The 18,011-nt window shown below is 34.5% G+C and overlaps 1 protein-coding gene across 1 annotated transcript; it reads right to left on the reverse strand.

The window, feature by feature from the left end:
• Positions 1-2,474: 2,474 nt before the first annotated feature.
• LOC126977513 (pre-mRNA-splicing regulator female-lethal(2)D) lies at positions 2,475-14,599 on the reverse strand. Its single transcript, XM_050826364.1, has 5 exons — positions 14,435-14,599; positions 14,091-14,305; positions 8,926-9,050; positions 8,064-8,391; positions 2,475-3,357 (listed from the first exon to the last, which is right to left on the reverse strand). The coding sequence occupies exons 2-5, from the start codon at positions 14,269-14,271 to the stop codon at positions 3,098-3,100; spliced, it is 894 nt and encodes a 297-aa protein (XP_050682321.1). The 5' UTR covers positions 14,272-14,305; positions 14,435-14,599; the 3' UTR covers positions 2,475-3,097.
• Positions 14,600-18,011: the final 3,412 nt, after the last annotated feature.

Below are 18,011 nucleotides of genomic sequence, written 5' to 3' on the forward strand. Positions count from 1 at the left end.
GGTAAACTGTTAGTGATACATAAAAACATTTAAAAATAAATCATGAAATTCTCAATAGAAATTAAATTCGTTTAATTTAATTGATTTGTATGATATAAATCTATGCTTAATGCTAATTTGTGTTATTTTCATTCGTAACATTCTGCTGTTGTTATCAGATTTATGTAGTTCATATTATGCTGGTCCAAAACTTAACTTAATAGCCAGAGTACCAAGTTTTGTGTAAATTCTTTTCATTAAACGAAACGTTACGCACCAACATTACGTCGCAAAGGGACATTAGACCATCGTTGTCATACATTTATTCATTTTATTTTACGTAAATTTTATCAGTTTCTTGAATAGAGAGCATTTAATCGTTTGTTGCGTGTATTTTACTGAGGCTAGGTTTGAATATAACGAACAACGGTGAAACAATATTAGGTATACCGAAACAGAAAGAGTATCTACCTTGACGAGGCGAGTGAAAGATAATGTTAGTTAACATTGCATTTACACTCAAAAATACCAAGTTGACGTGTTACGACGTACGACCACCATCGGGTATTTTGGAGAATGTAGTTGGATATGTCAAAGCCTAAAGTTGTCAGTAGGTAACTTAAAATACAATATGTGGGTATTACCTACTACATATAATCAAGTTCTGATTGTGGAATGCAACGTGTTGTCTCTCGACATGAACTTTACCTAACCTATAACGATATGATCACAATACAAGTAGAACAGTATCGTAACTCAGCGGTCTCCTTGAAGTTTATACCTACGTCTGGGCGGAGCGCTAGGTTTGGTACTTACATTTGTATCCCCAAGATTGCTTAGCGGCCGTGTAAATCGTGTGTTTGTGTACGTTCGTCGATTCGCGGACGCTCAAAGTTAAAGTACTGTTCTATTACTGTATTGTGATATCATATCGAGACGTGGAAGCTCTAACCAAATAGGTAATAGGTACTTATGTTTGTGCTGTAACGGTGATAATCATATTTTGGCGGGTAGGTGACTAATAAAAAATAATAGTGGGCAAAAAATATTAAATTATCGTCTTTGTTATCAAGTTATTATAAAATCCACGAAATACTTGAGGTGAAGATATTCTACACATTACCATACATGTTTATAAATTGTACGCTTCAAAAATATTTTTTCCTTCAAATCAATGCAATATAGAACTATGTGGCTTTATTATTAATAAATGGATTTATCAAAATACAGTTTTTTTTCTTTTCATAATTCATGGGGACTTGGTTTATCGTCTTAGCACTTTCCACGAAAGCGAACGAAAGCCAAAGACATCTTCAATAGAACGAAGAAGACCTAAGAGTTCAGTGAACACCATATACATACTGCCTTATTTATAGGTAATAAAACGCTTATCGAAGGTACAAACCTATATTAGTTAAAACGTGATTTATGCCCATCGAAGTGGTTCCCTTTCCACAGAAGCCACTAAAATGAATAGAATAGCTATGCACTGACCGACATCGAAAAAAAACTTTAAATACGAGACAGCTGAACGATGTTTTTTGCTATCGAGGGTTTATAGAATGGTCTTAGCTACTACAGTGACTTAAAAGTCACGTCAGCTTTGATATCGAAGAGATAGTGAGCGTATTAGCTCTAATATACGAGAATACCATTCTTTTAAAAGCGTCTATAAGCGATGTTTTAAACCTCCGATAAGTCACTATGAAGAATAATGTAAAAAGGATAATAATTCAGTGTTAAGTATATTATACCTTTTTTTTCATTTATAAATAGATTTTATTAATTGTAATCCATATTTTTGCTGCTACGAAATAGCAGATATGAATTCTCTATGAAATACCTTTTGATGGGCTTAAACATTCTGAACATTTACCATTGTAATGTAGGTATATAATTCTCACACCATAAAAAAGTAGAGATTTCAACGAACAAAAAACTCACCGACTTTTTTGAAAAAGTTGATATTTTGCATGAGAATTTTAAATTGAAAATTAAGGTTTATTTTCGATCAGAGTAGGGTGAAAAAGTAAATGGTTATTTCAAATCAAAAAATTACAGTGTATTTGGGAGTATTGGGAAAAGTCGAAATTATTCTTCTTTGGGTACCTATTCGTGAGGAAATATATATAACAGTGTCATGCAAATATTTGACATTTATTACAGACTTTAAATATGGTAATCATACATGGTTGCAAACTTTTTAGTGCTCGAAATGGATTGTTAAATGGCAAAAAATGTTATGACACTGATATTGACATTTGAAATAATAGTCTACATTCATGAATTAAGTATGACTTAATTGTAAAAAAAAACAAATAAAAAAGCTTTTCGCCAAATTCACAGAGATAATTTGTAGCCAATTACCTTTTTTTAAATTTACAAATGTGTGAGTTTTGGTAAGGGTACTTCCACTTGTTTGATTTCTTTGGTTATCTTGTGTGCCACAAATTGGTAATAATCATTCCACAGGCCTTCTAAATAAAACAAAAATGAACTGATGACATTAATATGTTTATTAACATACCTCTATATATATACATTCAATTGATATTTCAAAATAGAAACATTTTATGTAGAAAATCACATAAATTCAATAGAAACACCATAATCATCACTATATTAGGCATTGTTTTGACATTATTGCATTATAGAACTAATCACCATGGCTTATTTAAATATCTCTAATAAAACATTCGCAACTAAACCACATTGCTTATATAATTGGTGTCTCACTAATGTATAATTATCACATTTATTTAATGCACTTTACGTAAATAAATTATAAAATTGTCATCTCAGGGTTGCATTCGTTCAAAATCAATGTCAAAACTTTCACTTATAAATCTGTTCACATGGTCCACTCCAAAATGCAAATAATAACTTTCATATACTGTTCACATGTCACAATCATTATCGACAAGTCAATGGCGATGACACATTATACAAATTTTAGACTGGCTAATATAAAGTACATAAATTTAAATCACTTCGATATTCGCTGATGTATAAGAATCCGTGAGACCATACTCACATTGCATATGTTATTCAATCAGAACATGTCAATTGGCAGTTTTTTCACATTTCACTAATTTGAGACAATTGTATAAACCACTTATTACTCTGCATCACCATTAGTAATAGTTAGCGGCTCCTCCTCCTCATTATAATCAAGGGAGAGAACTGAGCCACGTCTACGTTTGCCCACTGGAGTATCGCTACATTCACTTCCGGAGTAAGTCCGTTTGTCTGCAGGAGTTGACACTCTGTTACCATTCACTGTTGCATGGGACGCCCGTAATTCTTGTTGTAAAAATAACACTGTGCTTTGCATTCCCTCCACATCCTCATCTAACTCTTGTAGGAACTCATCCAACTCTGAAAATATTAAATTAAGTTAAGTTTAGATCGTGACTGAAGTAAATCAGTATTTTAATATAACTCTTTAAGACTATATCAGAGACCATGAATGTAAGTCACACCCTATATCGCTATTGTAATAAAAACAGCCACATATTCTTTTGAGTAGAATAGTATAGACAGCTATATCGTCTTACAAGGTACTAGTTACTGCTCGCGACGCCGGCTGCCTGTATCTAGCATGATAATTCGTAACCTTTTATATGTTATCGCCACCTCTTGTTAATTTTCATGCAAAATTCAAATGAGGTCTATTCAGTAGTTTTTCCTAGTGTCATACATTCTGTAAAATAAATTGTTTAATCACACAAATTCTGCCACAGAAGGCCTAAATGTGTCAAATGCGCGCCGGCGCACCATACCTCGGATTGTCCCTGAAAAACACGCTCCAATGACGTAAAATGTATTCTCTGTGAAGGGAACCACCCGGCCAACTACAAGGGCTGCATAGTATATAAAGAACTCCAGAGAGTTAAATACCCTCCCCTGCGCACGAGAAGGAATCTGGTTTCCGATCCACCTAAACACGATATAATTTATCACGAGCAATAAAATATCAAACACAATTCCAAACCATACGCTGCAGCTGCCAAACAAAACCAACATATCCATACAATAATTACCAAAATGATGACACACAAAGCATTGCACTTGCCCTAAGAACCCCAAGTGAAACAATGCAAACTCCCATGAATGCAATTAAAATATGTATTTGGAATGCCAACAACTTTAAAAATATTCTTGACGTTTAACAAAATCGACATAATGCTGATATCGGAAACTCATTTTACGTCCAAAATACATCTTAACATTAGTGGTACTACCTTATACAATTTCAACCACCCAGACGGCAAAGCTATGGTGGAACTGCCATACTTATTAAATCTAAAATCAAACACCATATTTTTTTTTTTATGGAATAGGAGGACAAACGAGCGTACGGGTCACCTGGTGTTAAGTGATCACCGCCGCCCACACTCTCCTGCAACACCAGAGGAATCACAAGAGCGTTGCCGGCCTTTAAGGAAGGTGTACGCGCTTTTCTTGAAGGTACCCATGTCGTATCGTCCCGGAAACACCGCACAAGGAAGCTCATTCCACAGCTTCGTGGTACGAGGAAGAAAGCTCCTTGAAAACCGCACTGTGGAGGACCGCCACACATCCAGATGGTGGGGATGATATCGTAACTTGTGGCGTGTCGTGCGAAGGTGAAATTCGGCGGCAGGAATCAGGTTGAACAGCTCTTCGGAACACTCCCCGTGATAAATGCGGTAGAAGACACACAATGAAGCGACGTCTCTACGCAACGCCAAGTGATCCAGCCGTTCACAGAGTACTGGGTCCCCGACAATTCGAGCTGCTCTGCGTTGCACGCGGTCAAATGGATCGAGCTGATACTGGGGTGCGCCAGACCAGAGATGACAGCAATACTCCATGTGAGGCCGGACCTGCGCTTTGTAGAGCGCTAGAATGTGGGCCGGCTTTTATTATTTTATTTAAGTATTGCCGTGCTCTATTTATGACGCCCAGTTTCTTTGAAGCCAGTTTGGCTTTGCCCTCCAGATGGCCACGGAATTGGCAATTGCTCGAGATTTCGAGACCCAGTATTCCGATACTAGGCGAGGCTTTAAGGGAAGTGTTCTCGAAGAGCGGTGATACGGCAAATGGGGTTTTTTTAGTGGTAAACGCGCAAACTTGAGTCTTCTGGGGGTTAAATTGGACAAGGCGTCGACAGAGACCTGGTAACCATCGGGATGTGTAGTCAGCAGAAGATCTAATAAGGACGGCATGTGGCTATCCACATCCGGGAGCCGCGTCGGCGACTCAACCAATTGGGACAGACCATACGCCAATGCACAATATGCACAGATCGCCCTGCGTAGTCTGTGGTACGTGATCCAAGCCATTCGGCATTGTGCCCGTTGAAATCACCCAAGACTACGATTTCAGCGGAGGGGATCTGAGCAAGCACGTCATCAAATGCCGCTTGAACGCAGCCCATGAGGTTATCCGTTTCTGCGTTACCACTATGGGACCTGTAGACACACGCATAGATGCGGACGCGGTCCTCTAAATCTACGCGGAGCCAGAGAGTAGACAGGCCCCTACCCTCAAAATTGCCGAGACGGCGACAGCAGATATCCTCCCTAACGTACACACATACCCCGGCATGAGGCATGAAATTATGCTCAATTTTGTACCCGGGGTACGTTAAATATGACGTATCGCTAGGTCGAGATATCTGCGTCTCCGTAAGGAAACACAAGGCCGGCTGCGCCGTCTCAAGGTGGTGGTGGACGGCGTTTAAGTTGGAGTGAATTCCCCGGATGTTACAAAAGTCCACATTAAGCGTGGAGCGGGAGCGTGGGCGGTCCGGTCCTCGACACTAACCTATGCGAAACATAGCGGCACTAGGCCGCTACTTCACGCCGGTATTCTGTGCGAGTGTGGTAAGTAACCCGGACGAGTTTGGCCCGATTGTGCTGACATCATAAGACAGCAGCGTGACTCTCCCACTTTCAAAACAGAGGCAGCACAGGGCATATGCATGCAAATATATCTAAAAACTACATACAGGCTGCCAGTATCGTTGTAAACGACTGGTCTAGTGACTTTATGATTTCAGCAATTTACTGTCCTCCGAGATACTCTATAAAAGATATCGATTTTAATGACTTTTTTTCGTCTCTGGCCGCTTCATTGCGGGAGGTGAATACAATGCTAAACATACCTTCTGGGGCTCTAAATTGATACTGCCACGAGGCCCAGAATTCTTTAAATGTATACAAACTAATAAACTAGATGTAGTGTCAACAGGACAGCCTACATATTGGCCAACTGACCCTAAAAAGATGCCGGATTTAATTGACTTCTGTGTTGCAAAGGGTATCCCGAAAACTAACATATTATCTTGCAATAGTTGTTTAGACTTATCATCTTACCACTCCCCAATCATTCTAGAACTTAGAAGACGCCGCCTGTACGGCAACTCCTAAAAATAATATCACCAAGCCAGCAACTCAGGTGGACAAGTCCACCATGGACAAAATTTTTGAAAAACTAAAGGCAAGGAAACAATGACAGCAAAGTAGATGCCCCATCGCAAGCAAGAAATGAAATCACATGATAAGAATTGTGAAACGATCTCTGGGTGATGACCGCAAAAGAGGTTTCCAAAATTACCTAAGTACCTTGGACTCCACTGCGGCCGCAAATTACTCTCTACGGAAAGCCACAAGAAAATTGAAACAACCGACTATTACATCACCCCCCTTAAGAAATAATATAGGGAACTGGGCACGCACAGACGAGGAAAAAGCCAGGATCTTTTCACAACATTTAGCAAGTGTCTTCAAGCCTCACCCATACAAAGGAACCCCGATCACGGGAAAAGAGTCACTGACTATCTCAATACGCCTACAATAAACAACACCAATGAATCATTTACATTTCAAAAATTTACTAAATAAGAAGTCTTCAGAACAATCAACAAAGCTAATTGTAAAAAATCCCCGGGATATGACTAAATAACAAAAAAAAATCTTCAAGAACTCCCTGACGCGGGACTGACATTCCTCACCTCATTGTTCAATGCGGTAAGACAGCATTTCTTCCCACCTCAATAGAAAGTTGCAAAAATCATAAAGACCCTGAAGCGGGACAAACCACCGGAAGAAGCAAAGTCCTACAGACCAATAAGTCTCCTGCCGACACGTTTAAAATTTTTGAATATGTGCTCCTACAATGCATCCTATTATAAAGGATAAGAAACTTATCCCAGACCACCAATTTGGGTTCCAAAACAAACATGCCACAGTCGACCAAGTTCATAGGTACACTGAAAAATTATGAAATCTCTTGAAGACTGCAATAGCGCTTTCCTTGACATATCTCAAGCCTTCGACCGAGCATGGCACCAGGGTCTCCTCTACAAAATTAAGACTTCTTTTCCTGATTTCACCTATAAAGTCCTCCAGTCATTCATTGAATACAGACAATTTCTCGTGAATAGTGGCGAAGCTATATCAAACTTACATAGCATCGGAGCCCGTGTCCAGCAACGAAGTGTGCTCGGGCCTACACTCTACTCGTTCTATACTACAGATTTACCTACTCCTGAATATGTAACAACTGGCACTTTCGCCGTTGATTTCACCATTATGGTTTTACACAATGATCCAACGGTTGCACCCAACTATCTGCAAAGTGGTCTGAATGAGATATCCTATCTCAGAAATTGGAGAATCAAAGCTAACGAATCGACATCAGTGAATGTGACTTTTACCCTTAAAAGAACTACATGTCCTCCCGTTCAATTAAATAATGTAACAATCCCGCGGAGCATATGCGTTATCATAGCCTACACCTAGACAAACGTCTCACATGGCAAAACACATATTCACTAAAAGGAAACAATTAGGCATCAAAGTCACACCTTTCACTTGAAAGCTGTGACTTACGGTTTCCAGGACGACACTACATGTGGACCTCATAAAACTAAACTATTTGTTTAACTGAATGCTGTATGTGTATATACAATGAAAATGTGTAAATGTAATGTGTTACAGAGAATTTATTAAGAATTTAACAGTTTTTATTCTTTATTATTTTTTGTATGTTGTCCTTTTGCTTAAATAAAGATTATTAATTTTCTAAATTGGTACCTGATTGTGATTTCTTAACTTCTTCACTTAAACTCTTCTGTAATGCTAAATCACCTTCCAGCTTAGCTATCCTGCCACTAGACGTCATTCGTCCAAGATCTTCATTTTCCTGATGCAAGAGGCGGCATTTAGCCATCAACTTCTTCCCTGTATTTGAGTCTGGTGTAAACTTCCATGCTGAAAGTTCATTTTGTGTTTCTTCTAATCGTGCCTTTGTTGATATGAGCTCTTGTTTTAGCCTCAAAATAAGCATATTCACAGCCGGATCAAGCAGTGAAGGCCTACCATTCAGACTCGCGTGCGATGATTTTAGTTCTGCGATTTGACTCTGTAATTTTAATGCAAAATATTAGTGTTAATTTGCATAGTGACATTGTACCCATTTATTGTGGATTAGTAACCTCTGAATGCCTAGAAGTAACTTTAGTGTAAGACGAACCGTTTGAACTCACTACATTCACCCTGATGGACCTTCAAATGGTCTGAAACTGGTTGGTACCAACACACATGAATCATGAGTTAAGCGAATTTTCATCAAGTAAACTCTTGATGTATGTTTAAATTTACATATTCTATATAATATGATTCTGAATGAAAGATCTATCAAAGCTATGGATCGCATCGGATTCGCCGCAGTCTTCAAGGTCACCGATCTCATGAGCTCATTAAGCAAATCGGATTTTGATGATGAAATACATGTCTAGAAGCCAATTAAATTTAGCCAAATACTCTGTTATTTTAGAACTGCATAACGCCTAATTCAATAACAAAAACTTTGTGAACATTTAAATTCCTCCCTGCTGGTGCTTTTGTTTCACATCAACCTCCTTTATAATATAAATATTTGTAATGTTCAACTTACAACATAATCCTGTATTTCTTGCTCCTTGGCTGCGAGCCTCCTAACAAGTACTTTTTCCCGGTGTTGTGACTCTGCATATTGTTGCTTTATCCTATCTTCTATCTGTTTCGCCTTTTCCAAACTACCTGTAATTTTATTATTATCTCATAAGGTAAGACATCAAGAATAATATTTAAATTCAGTCAGGCATGGAGCGGAGCTATCATATGTTTAACAAAATATATTTTTTAATGTTGTTATCGACAACACCTTAACTAAACATTGTTTATAGTCAATTTTACGACAATTCAATCTTGTTTACAATAATTATATTATACTTATATTATAATTACAAGAGTACAGAATTATAACAATAGTAAAACAGAATCATTATTTACAAGTTTATAGTGATACACTAACAATTTGGAGTCTAAGTATGGAATACAATATGTTTTGTGACAGCTAAGACCAGAAAGTTACATTCCAACTTATTCAACATTTAAATCACTCAATAAATACCAACATCATTTTAGTTAAGACCATAAAAAGGTTACAAATATGAGTGAATTGACATTTAACATCACTAACAAATAATTTTACAAAATAATTTAATAATATATTAGTCTTCATTTATACTTGATTCAAGAACATATTATGCATGTCATCAAAAATTGTTAAATGTAAAGGAAATATTCCCAATGTTTAATAAAAAACTTAACCTTATCAAATACATATAAAATTTAGTATAAATGACCGAGTTTAGTTTAAGTATAATTTAGCTGAACAACATTGCTAACATTTGAGTTATTAACTTATATATTTTGAATGTTCTTTAAACAGTGAATTAAAACATGTAGGTTGATGCTGACTGAGTTAATATAAACAGTTGTTATTATTTGTATTAAATACAAACACTTTAAAATCTGAGTACAATAATTTAAATACACAACACCACAAGTTAAATACTAAAATTCTAAATATATTTTATGATCTGAAACAATGGCAAGTGTATATATATAAAATATCAAAACAATTTGTTCATCTGTTATAAGTGATACACCCTGCCCATAACTAGGCAACTGTGCTCCTCACTTTAGAACTTTATTCAGTAATTTAATTTGCCAATTTAATTGCCACTCTTGTATCTACCTAGTGTGCATCATGTACAGTGAAGGTGCTGTTTACACCACTGGTCTTTACAATCACAAAAAAATATAAAATATTGGTAATTTAGTACAACCAGATGAAATGTAAATATTCTTTCATTTTACATTGAAATTCAACAAAATCCCCATCCACAGAGAATATATACTTAAAACCTCTACCCTACTCCATGGCTAAATACCATGACTCTAGGTCAACTGGAAGATTCATCATTCAATAGTGATTTTGAATAAAAATATTTAAATTTCAATATCATGTCTTCATATACTCAATAGCGTCTAATGAAGGAGTAAAGTGGTACAAAAATTGAGTGAAATGATTAAGAAACAGATTCTTACTGGATAGTTGGGATTTTAATGAAATAATTGTTAATACTTAGTACTTATCAAATTCAAATATTTTTATTCAAAATAGGATTCAAAATCACTTATTGAACGTCAAAAACTACCACTTATTCAAAAGAGACTGCCTCAGACCTGAGAAGAATGGGCGCAAGAAACTCAGCGGGCTTTTTTCTTTAATATAAAATATGGTACATTAAACATTTATAATTAAAGAGCCTGAGGGTGTTCGCTTTATTCCCAGACCGTGGTGACATTAAGAAAATTGTTTATGCTATAGTAACCTTTCCCACACAAACGTTTTTTAACAATTCTTTTAAATTTCGTAACAGTTTTGTTTTGTACTTTTTCCGGGATCATATTGTAGAAGCATATACATCCCCCAACAAAAGACTTACTAACTTGACCCAACCGAATGTTTGTTCCTCATGTTACCATTATGATTGTCACAGTTTCTAGAAATTTCCTCCATGTGCTTATGAACATACAGAACATTATCAAAAATGTATTGAGAACAGTCAAATTAAATTTTTCTCTTAATGATTCTTTACGAGCTATGTAATAAATCGCGCGAATAGCCCTCTTCTACAGCACAAAGATGATATTAATATCGGCCCCATAACAATATACCATAGGACATAATTCTATGAAGTCTATTAAAGTATACTAGTCGCACCGTATCTATGTCAGTTAACCATGTAATTTTCTTAACCACATATACTGCAGAATTAAGCCTATTCAATCCTTCAATATGGGGGCCCCATTGCAATTTGGAATCAAGAGTAATGCTAAGAAATACAGCAGATTCCACTGGTTTTACCACCTCTCTGTTTAATAAAATATTCACATCTTTATTTTTGACATTTGGCGTGGTAAATTTAATATATTTTGTTTTATGACTATTTAACAATAATTATTGGTGCTAAACCAGTACACAATGTCAGATAGAGCAATGTTTACTTTGTCATATAAAACATAGTGTCATTTCACTTTGAATATAAGTCAAGTGTCATCCACAAACAATACCATGTTGTGTTTTTTTTTCTACAAGGTTAGGTAGATCATTTATATAAATTAGGAAGATAAAGGGTCCAAGAATAGACCCTTGTGGTATCACTAATTTATATAATATACATTAATTTTGATATTACATGATGTAATATTTATATTATAAAAAACCTTGAAAATGATTTCTAGTGGATTAAACAATATTGTAAATAATATAAAGATGAAATAGATAATAGTTTGTAGAAAATAAATGACAACTTGTTATATTTCATGCCTGATAATATTCATATTTTCAGGAAAAACTTACTTATATTAAGTTTAAGGTTACTTGATGTTAAGTCATCACCACCTCTCATACTCTTTTACAATACCAGAGTATTTACACAAGTGTTGCTGAACTTTTAAGAAAAACCAAATCAAAATTACCCTTTTCATTTAGATAAAAAATATTACTTGAGAAGTATTATCATTAACACATACATTTAACCACCACTATGCAAAAGGTTAAGCTTTAATGAGAACTTGTTGCCACTCTATTAAATTAATATCTACAGGTTCATCATTTTACAAATCAATTAAATAACAATGTATGCTAAATAAACATATTCAAATGTCAAAACTTACTCAAGTGAGTAGAAAATATAAAATGTAAATTAATTATAAACTACATTGAGTTAAAGTAGATGCATCAATCAAAACACAGTAAAATAATAAAAGTATTTAAGTGAGCATTTTATCAATATGAAGAAGATACAGGTAAAAAGAGAATGTATGTGTGTAGATATGTTATTGCAACTAAAACTCAATACCAATGTACATGTTAGAGCTGGATAGGTGCCTCGGTAGAATTACTATGAAATGGTAATTAGGAGAAGCAATTAGCTTGGGCACCAGCTAGTTTAAGATAAATTTTAACATGAAGCAGATTTTGATGACAGGACAGAACAGAACAGGCACAGATAATATAGTGGCATCAGTAATTAAAATTAGTAATCTTATTACATAATATTAAGACATGATAGAAGTACCTTTGTATTAGTAGGGTAACTAACTAATTATTTATTAACAAGTTACAGGTAATTTATATTAAAAACACTAATTGATGAAAAAAAATCTTGGATTTTTTCCAAATATATGGGACATTGAAACATTTAAGGCAAATTCTGATAAAGCATTGGCCGTCAAGATTCAATGAGATTGTCTTTCGGCACTTTGGTGGATAGTTACACTATAAATTGTATAATTGAGGAGAACAAGTCTTAAGTGCCATTGCACTATACCTAATTTAACAGCCCCAGACCCTATTAAAAGGCGATATTAAAAATGTCTTTTCTCTCAAGTGTTTATATCATTACTATAGTTTTGTGAATATTTAGATATTTATATAAGTAAAAACCCAAAAATTAATTGGACAAAAATGTCCACTTGCAACAATGAGAGCAGATCAAAACAATTGCTAAGGTATAAATTGAAAAAATAAAAATCCAATTCCAATACACATTAAATTTATCATACCCTTCTCTAGGCCTCAATACATCCATGAATTGAAATTCTATATTTAGAGCTAATAAGTCATTCCAAACAAGCCATTTTTATACATATACCACTACTCTATAAATCAACAAAAAATAATTATTTCATCATAGTAGCTCAAAATTAAGTGATCTGCCTCTGTAAGTCAAATATTTACAAAACCTGCCTACTTTGAAATTCTTCTTAAGTTGAAAAATTAGTTAAGTAATAATAACTAATATCAGAAAAAATTAAGCACATTAATTTTATCTGAAATTAGTTTCTGCTGTGTTATATCATTCAAATCAATTAAATACCTAATCCTTAACACTGCATGATGAAAAGGCATAAAAGGCATTTATTATCTCAAAATTGATTCCTTTAGAATTCTTTTTGATGTCAGTCATTGATGCAGTATTATAGCAAAATATAAGATATTGTAACAATTATATACTTATATGAAATTTCTTTAGGCATTCTAAATTATTTCTAAAATACAAATACCATAATGCTTGCCCAATGCCTGATATGTTTAAACCAATAAGAAAATCAAATACTTACATTTGAATACAATATATTAAATTACATCAACTTAATAAAATAAATATATTATGTTATTAAGTTGATATAACAGTCATACTATATGGCTGTTGGCCTATGAATTATTCCAAGTTAGTTTTAGAGATAAAATACTATAATATATTATAATTTAAAATTACAAAATACATTGAAAACCTAACTAGTTTTCCACACTTAAAATCTAATAATAATTAATAAGATATTTACTTCTCTATATTGTTGAAATCTGGATTTCAAGTTGATTTCTGATGAATTTTTACAAAGTATATTTTCATCACAACTGAACAAAGATTGAACTTCACTAGTCTTACTTCCCCACATGATGTATCACTTCCACAGAACACTCCACTTGTCACAGGATAACACCGTCTTTTCTTGATTATTCAACACCTAAATACACCCATAGCCACAAATTATACAGCTAATATTTATAACATCACAGAATCAACATTTTGTCATGAAATCACTAGTTAATTTTAGTTAAAGTATTGTCGATTTATAGCAAACTTCGCACAGACCAACCCAAGTTGGCGGTCGCCGATTGAAAACACTACCAAGCCGTTCTAATCGTTTCGTAAATACCTTCCAACTGTTTGTTCAAAGACTCAAGTTGGTCAATATACAAGTCCTGGTTTTTCCACGAGGCACGAAGGGATTCTAAAGTCGCGTTCTCGAGTTGTTGCGGGGTCAACAACACACGCGCCACGTTCGTGGCGCCGCCGTCACTCGTCGACTCGCCATGTCTTTCAGATTCTTCTGACATTGCACTCTCAATAACAAGTTAGGAGGCACTCTGACTGCAAGTAAACGAGCACAGTTAGTTTTGGGATACAACAGTTAGTGTTCGGTGCCGTTATCAGATCCTGTAACAATGACGTACATAAACATTACCACAGGTCACTAGAATCTTATGAGTTAGTACTTACACTGTATGAATGATAAAAATGTAATAACTATATGATAATAAATAAATAGTGAGACGCTAAAACTAAAACACTAAAATATGTTCTCACAAGTTTTTAACTATAAAGTTTAATTTGTACGAAGACGAACACAATTTCAGTACACCGCCATTTTAAGACGTCATTTTAATTTTTTTTTAGTCCAATACACAGCTTGTACACAGAGTATAGACTATAGAACATTTTAGTGAGTACTGACTACTGAGTAGTGGCCTCAGAGAAATTATCAAGCCTAGAGAAGTAACAATAAGTTATGCTGTATAGCACTGGCTTGACTTTTGTAACCTACGCGAAACACAATGCATTGAACAGAGATAGACATATCTCACCTAGTCTGTCTTGAAATGCAAAGCAGTAACTTGAAGCCATTTTATTTCATTTTCATCACTCTGGTGACCACTGCGAGTTTAATTTGAAGTTAAAAAAATTGTATTGCAATACCATAGTATTTTGGGTATATTGCTCGTTTCCGAACACGCATTTATGCTGCGTCTTTACTCAAAATAGGATGTGATATCAATTATTGAAAGGCAAAAACTAACCACCTCCCATTCCAAACAGTATGCCTCAGACCTGAGAAGAACGGGTGCAACAAACTCAGCGGGCTTCTTTTTTTTTCATAAAAATTATGGTTATAAAGTAATGTCGTACAACAAACATATTATTAAATGGCCTGACGGTGATCGTTCCATTTCCAATCTGTGATATGATTAAAAAAGTCATTTATGTTCTAGTAACCTTCACCACACAAACGTTTTTTTAACAATTCTTTTGTATTTCATAATGCATTTATTTTGAACATTTTCTGGGATCTTGTTGTAAAAGAACAATGCCCCATAATAGACATACTAACTCGACTTAACCGAGTCGTAGTAGTCTTTATAAATTTATGTCTTTTCTTGGTGTTAACATTATGGATATGACAGTTTAGCAAAATCACTTATGTGCCTATGTACATGCATAACATTATCAAGAATATTATATTGAGAAGCAACAGTCAAGATGTTAATTTCTTTAAATGTTGCTCTCAATGATTATTTTGTACCTAGGTTATAAATAGCGCGAATATCCCTCTTCTGCAGACAAAGATTGTATTATTATCGGCAGCGTTGCCCCATAGAAAATAATACTATGGAAGTAACTAAACTAAACTAGTCGCGCCGAATCTATGTCAGTTAATTGTCTAATAATTTTTTTACTAAGGGTCGGCCTAAAACCGAAACAGGACGATAGTTATTCGGGTCAGAAGTGCATCCCGAATCATTAAAATAATGGTGTAATTTTAATATGTTTCAGTAGGTCAGGAAACACGCCATGTTTAATACAATAATTTAAAGATTATTTGGTGCTATGACATCAATTATTATTCAACTTAAGTAACAGAAGTGCTCCATACTATGTCAGCACTTTTTTTCATTTCTATAGATTTCAAAGTTTTAATAATTATTATTTCTCCAGGGCTTGCAAAATTGAAATTGAAAATTTGTTAATTCTCTATCTGATTTGCTAACTCACTTACCAAGGATTTTCCTTCTCTTCGGAATACGGAAATAAAATATAAGAATGTTTTAAACATGTATTGTTCTAAAGCTCTTACAAAGAATCGGTATTGTGAATTTAAAAATCTATGCCTTGATACCTATTACAAAACATGTAGAAAAAATCGTATTAAAACTTTAGATATTGTTTCATTCTACCTATCATTTGAAAGCAAAATGACTATTTGCATGTGAGAATAACAACAAGGTGCAAACAAGGTGTTTTTAGACAAGTTTAATGGTGAAAACTGAAGCATTTGGAGCTTGAACATAATTTTATCCTCTAACACATACCCTTAAGACTTATTTATAGGTTGCCAATGCCGCTGTTGGTTATAGTTTACACTCTAATCTCTAAAGCAATGACGTTCTATACATATAGACAATTCACGTCATACAAAACTATAGCTGAAATATATAGTAATAGAGGACATCCGACGGGAACCAAACAAAAATAAATTTAAAACACTATTTATTGAATTATTATTTATTGTTGCAGTAACATTTCTAAAATACGTTCTAAGATGTATTTTATGAGACTCGCTCGATCCTGTAGACTAACTGTGTAAACAGTTTTACAGGACTTTGTATTAATTTAAGAAGAAACTGTATGTTTATAATAAACAAATAAAAAATATGGCACATGCCGCAAATGACACTATAATAAGCTTCGACTGCCATATCTATACATTTTCTGCGTTTAAATATTAATGGTCAATAAGCAGCAATGTTTTTTCAGTTTTAGCTACGTATTTTGAATTTAGAACCCGATTTGAACAGTAACGTCAGTGGAGTAGTAGTTTTGTATTTTTTTATACGCTGACGAAAAAAAGGGTTGCTATAAGTCTTACGTTTGTCAGTCTGTCCCTATTTTCTGATAAAGATATGATTAGTCGGGCGCTTTTTACGTTTTCAATCAATCACACTCGTATTATAAAGGCTAAAGTTTGTATGTTTACTTATTGGTTAACCAATACACATAAATAATGTTAAAAAGTTTAAATATAAGTTTTGAGGATGAATTTTAAAACGCTTAAATCCTTTAGCGGTGATATATAAATCTGCCCCAAGGAAATGATTCTATCAAATGACACAAGACTTATTTGGTTGGTAAATTTTTTCACTACTCTCTCTTGCTACCAGCCTGGCGCCAATTCTATTTCCTTATCTAGTGTATGGAAAAACTGAAAAAAATTAGCTGTTACAGATTTGCGGTATAAATAAATATGACTAGGTTAGACTAGTTCTGTGATACCGTGTAAGTAGCACTAGTTTGTTCACATTCTTGTAAGCCGTTCACATTCACCGACAATGACTTTCTGAACACAAAATACAGTATTGCTAATCAATGGTAGTTTTTGACTTTCAATAAGTGATGTCACATCCTTTTTTGAATAAAAATATTTGAATTTGAATTTGAATGTTCTATAGATTCCCTTTCTTACTGTGTGCTGGTGACGTCCTTTCATCTGTCTCACTGTTTTACTAAATTATTCACGCTTTTTGCCAGCCTGTATTTTATAAATAAAATAAACTTAATGGTGGTAAGTCACACCATCTTTTTTTGAGTCGTTAACGTATTATTTGAGCACATCTTTATAGGACACTTAGACTTGGTAATTGACACATGAGTATGGAGAAAAGTATGCTTACAATGTGTTTTAGCACATTTTTGTCATTCCGCTTTCAGACTGCGAATGATATGTCCATATGTACAACGTCATTGCTTTTTGAGCTATAATTATTATCAACCACCATTTTTCTTTATTTCATTGTACGCTTCTATTTTAATCATTGTACTGTGGCTTCTGTGGAAGGCATACCAAAATTTAGCCAATGTCACGTAGAGTCCGGCTAAAGTAAGCTGAACCCAGCCACCCATTTGAATGGCATTAGGATATAAAATATTTTCAATAAGACAATGTCAATCAAACTGTTGTGTCTTGCTGTCATATAGGAGTTTGTTTATATTGAGTTTCTTGAATATTTCTAAGCGAACATGG

This window comes from Leptidea sinapis, chromosome 45, assembly GCF_905404315.1.
Source record: "Leptidea sinapis chromosome 45, ilLepSina1.1, whole genome shotgun sequence".
In the NCBI taxonomy this organism is placed as follows: Eukaryota; Metazoa; Arthropoda; class Insecta; order Lepidoptera; family Pieridae; genus Leptidea; species Leptidea sinapis.

Excerpts from the sequence above, each read along its gene's own strand:
- LOC126977513 (XM_050826364.1), bottom strand. The coding sequence starts at position 14,271 with ATGTCAGAAGAATCTGAAAGACATGGCGAGTCGACGAGTGACGGCGGC. Across the intron at positions 8,392-8,925 it reads AAGAAATACAGGATTATGTT|AGTCAAATCGCAGAACTAAA; the intron begins GTAAGTTGAACA and ends TTAAAATTACAG. Across the intron at positions 3,358-8,063 it reads AGTTAAGAAATCACAATCAG|AGTTGGATGAGTTCCTACAA; the intron begins GTACCAATTTAG and ends TAATATTTTCAG.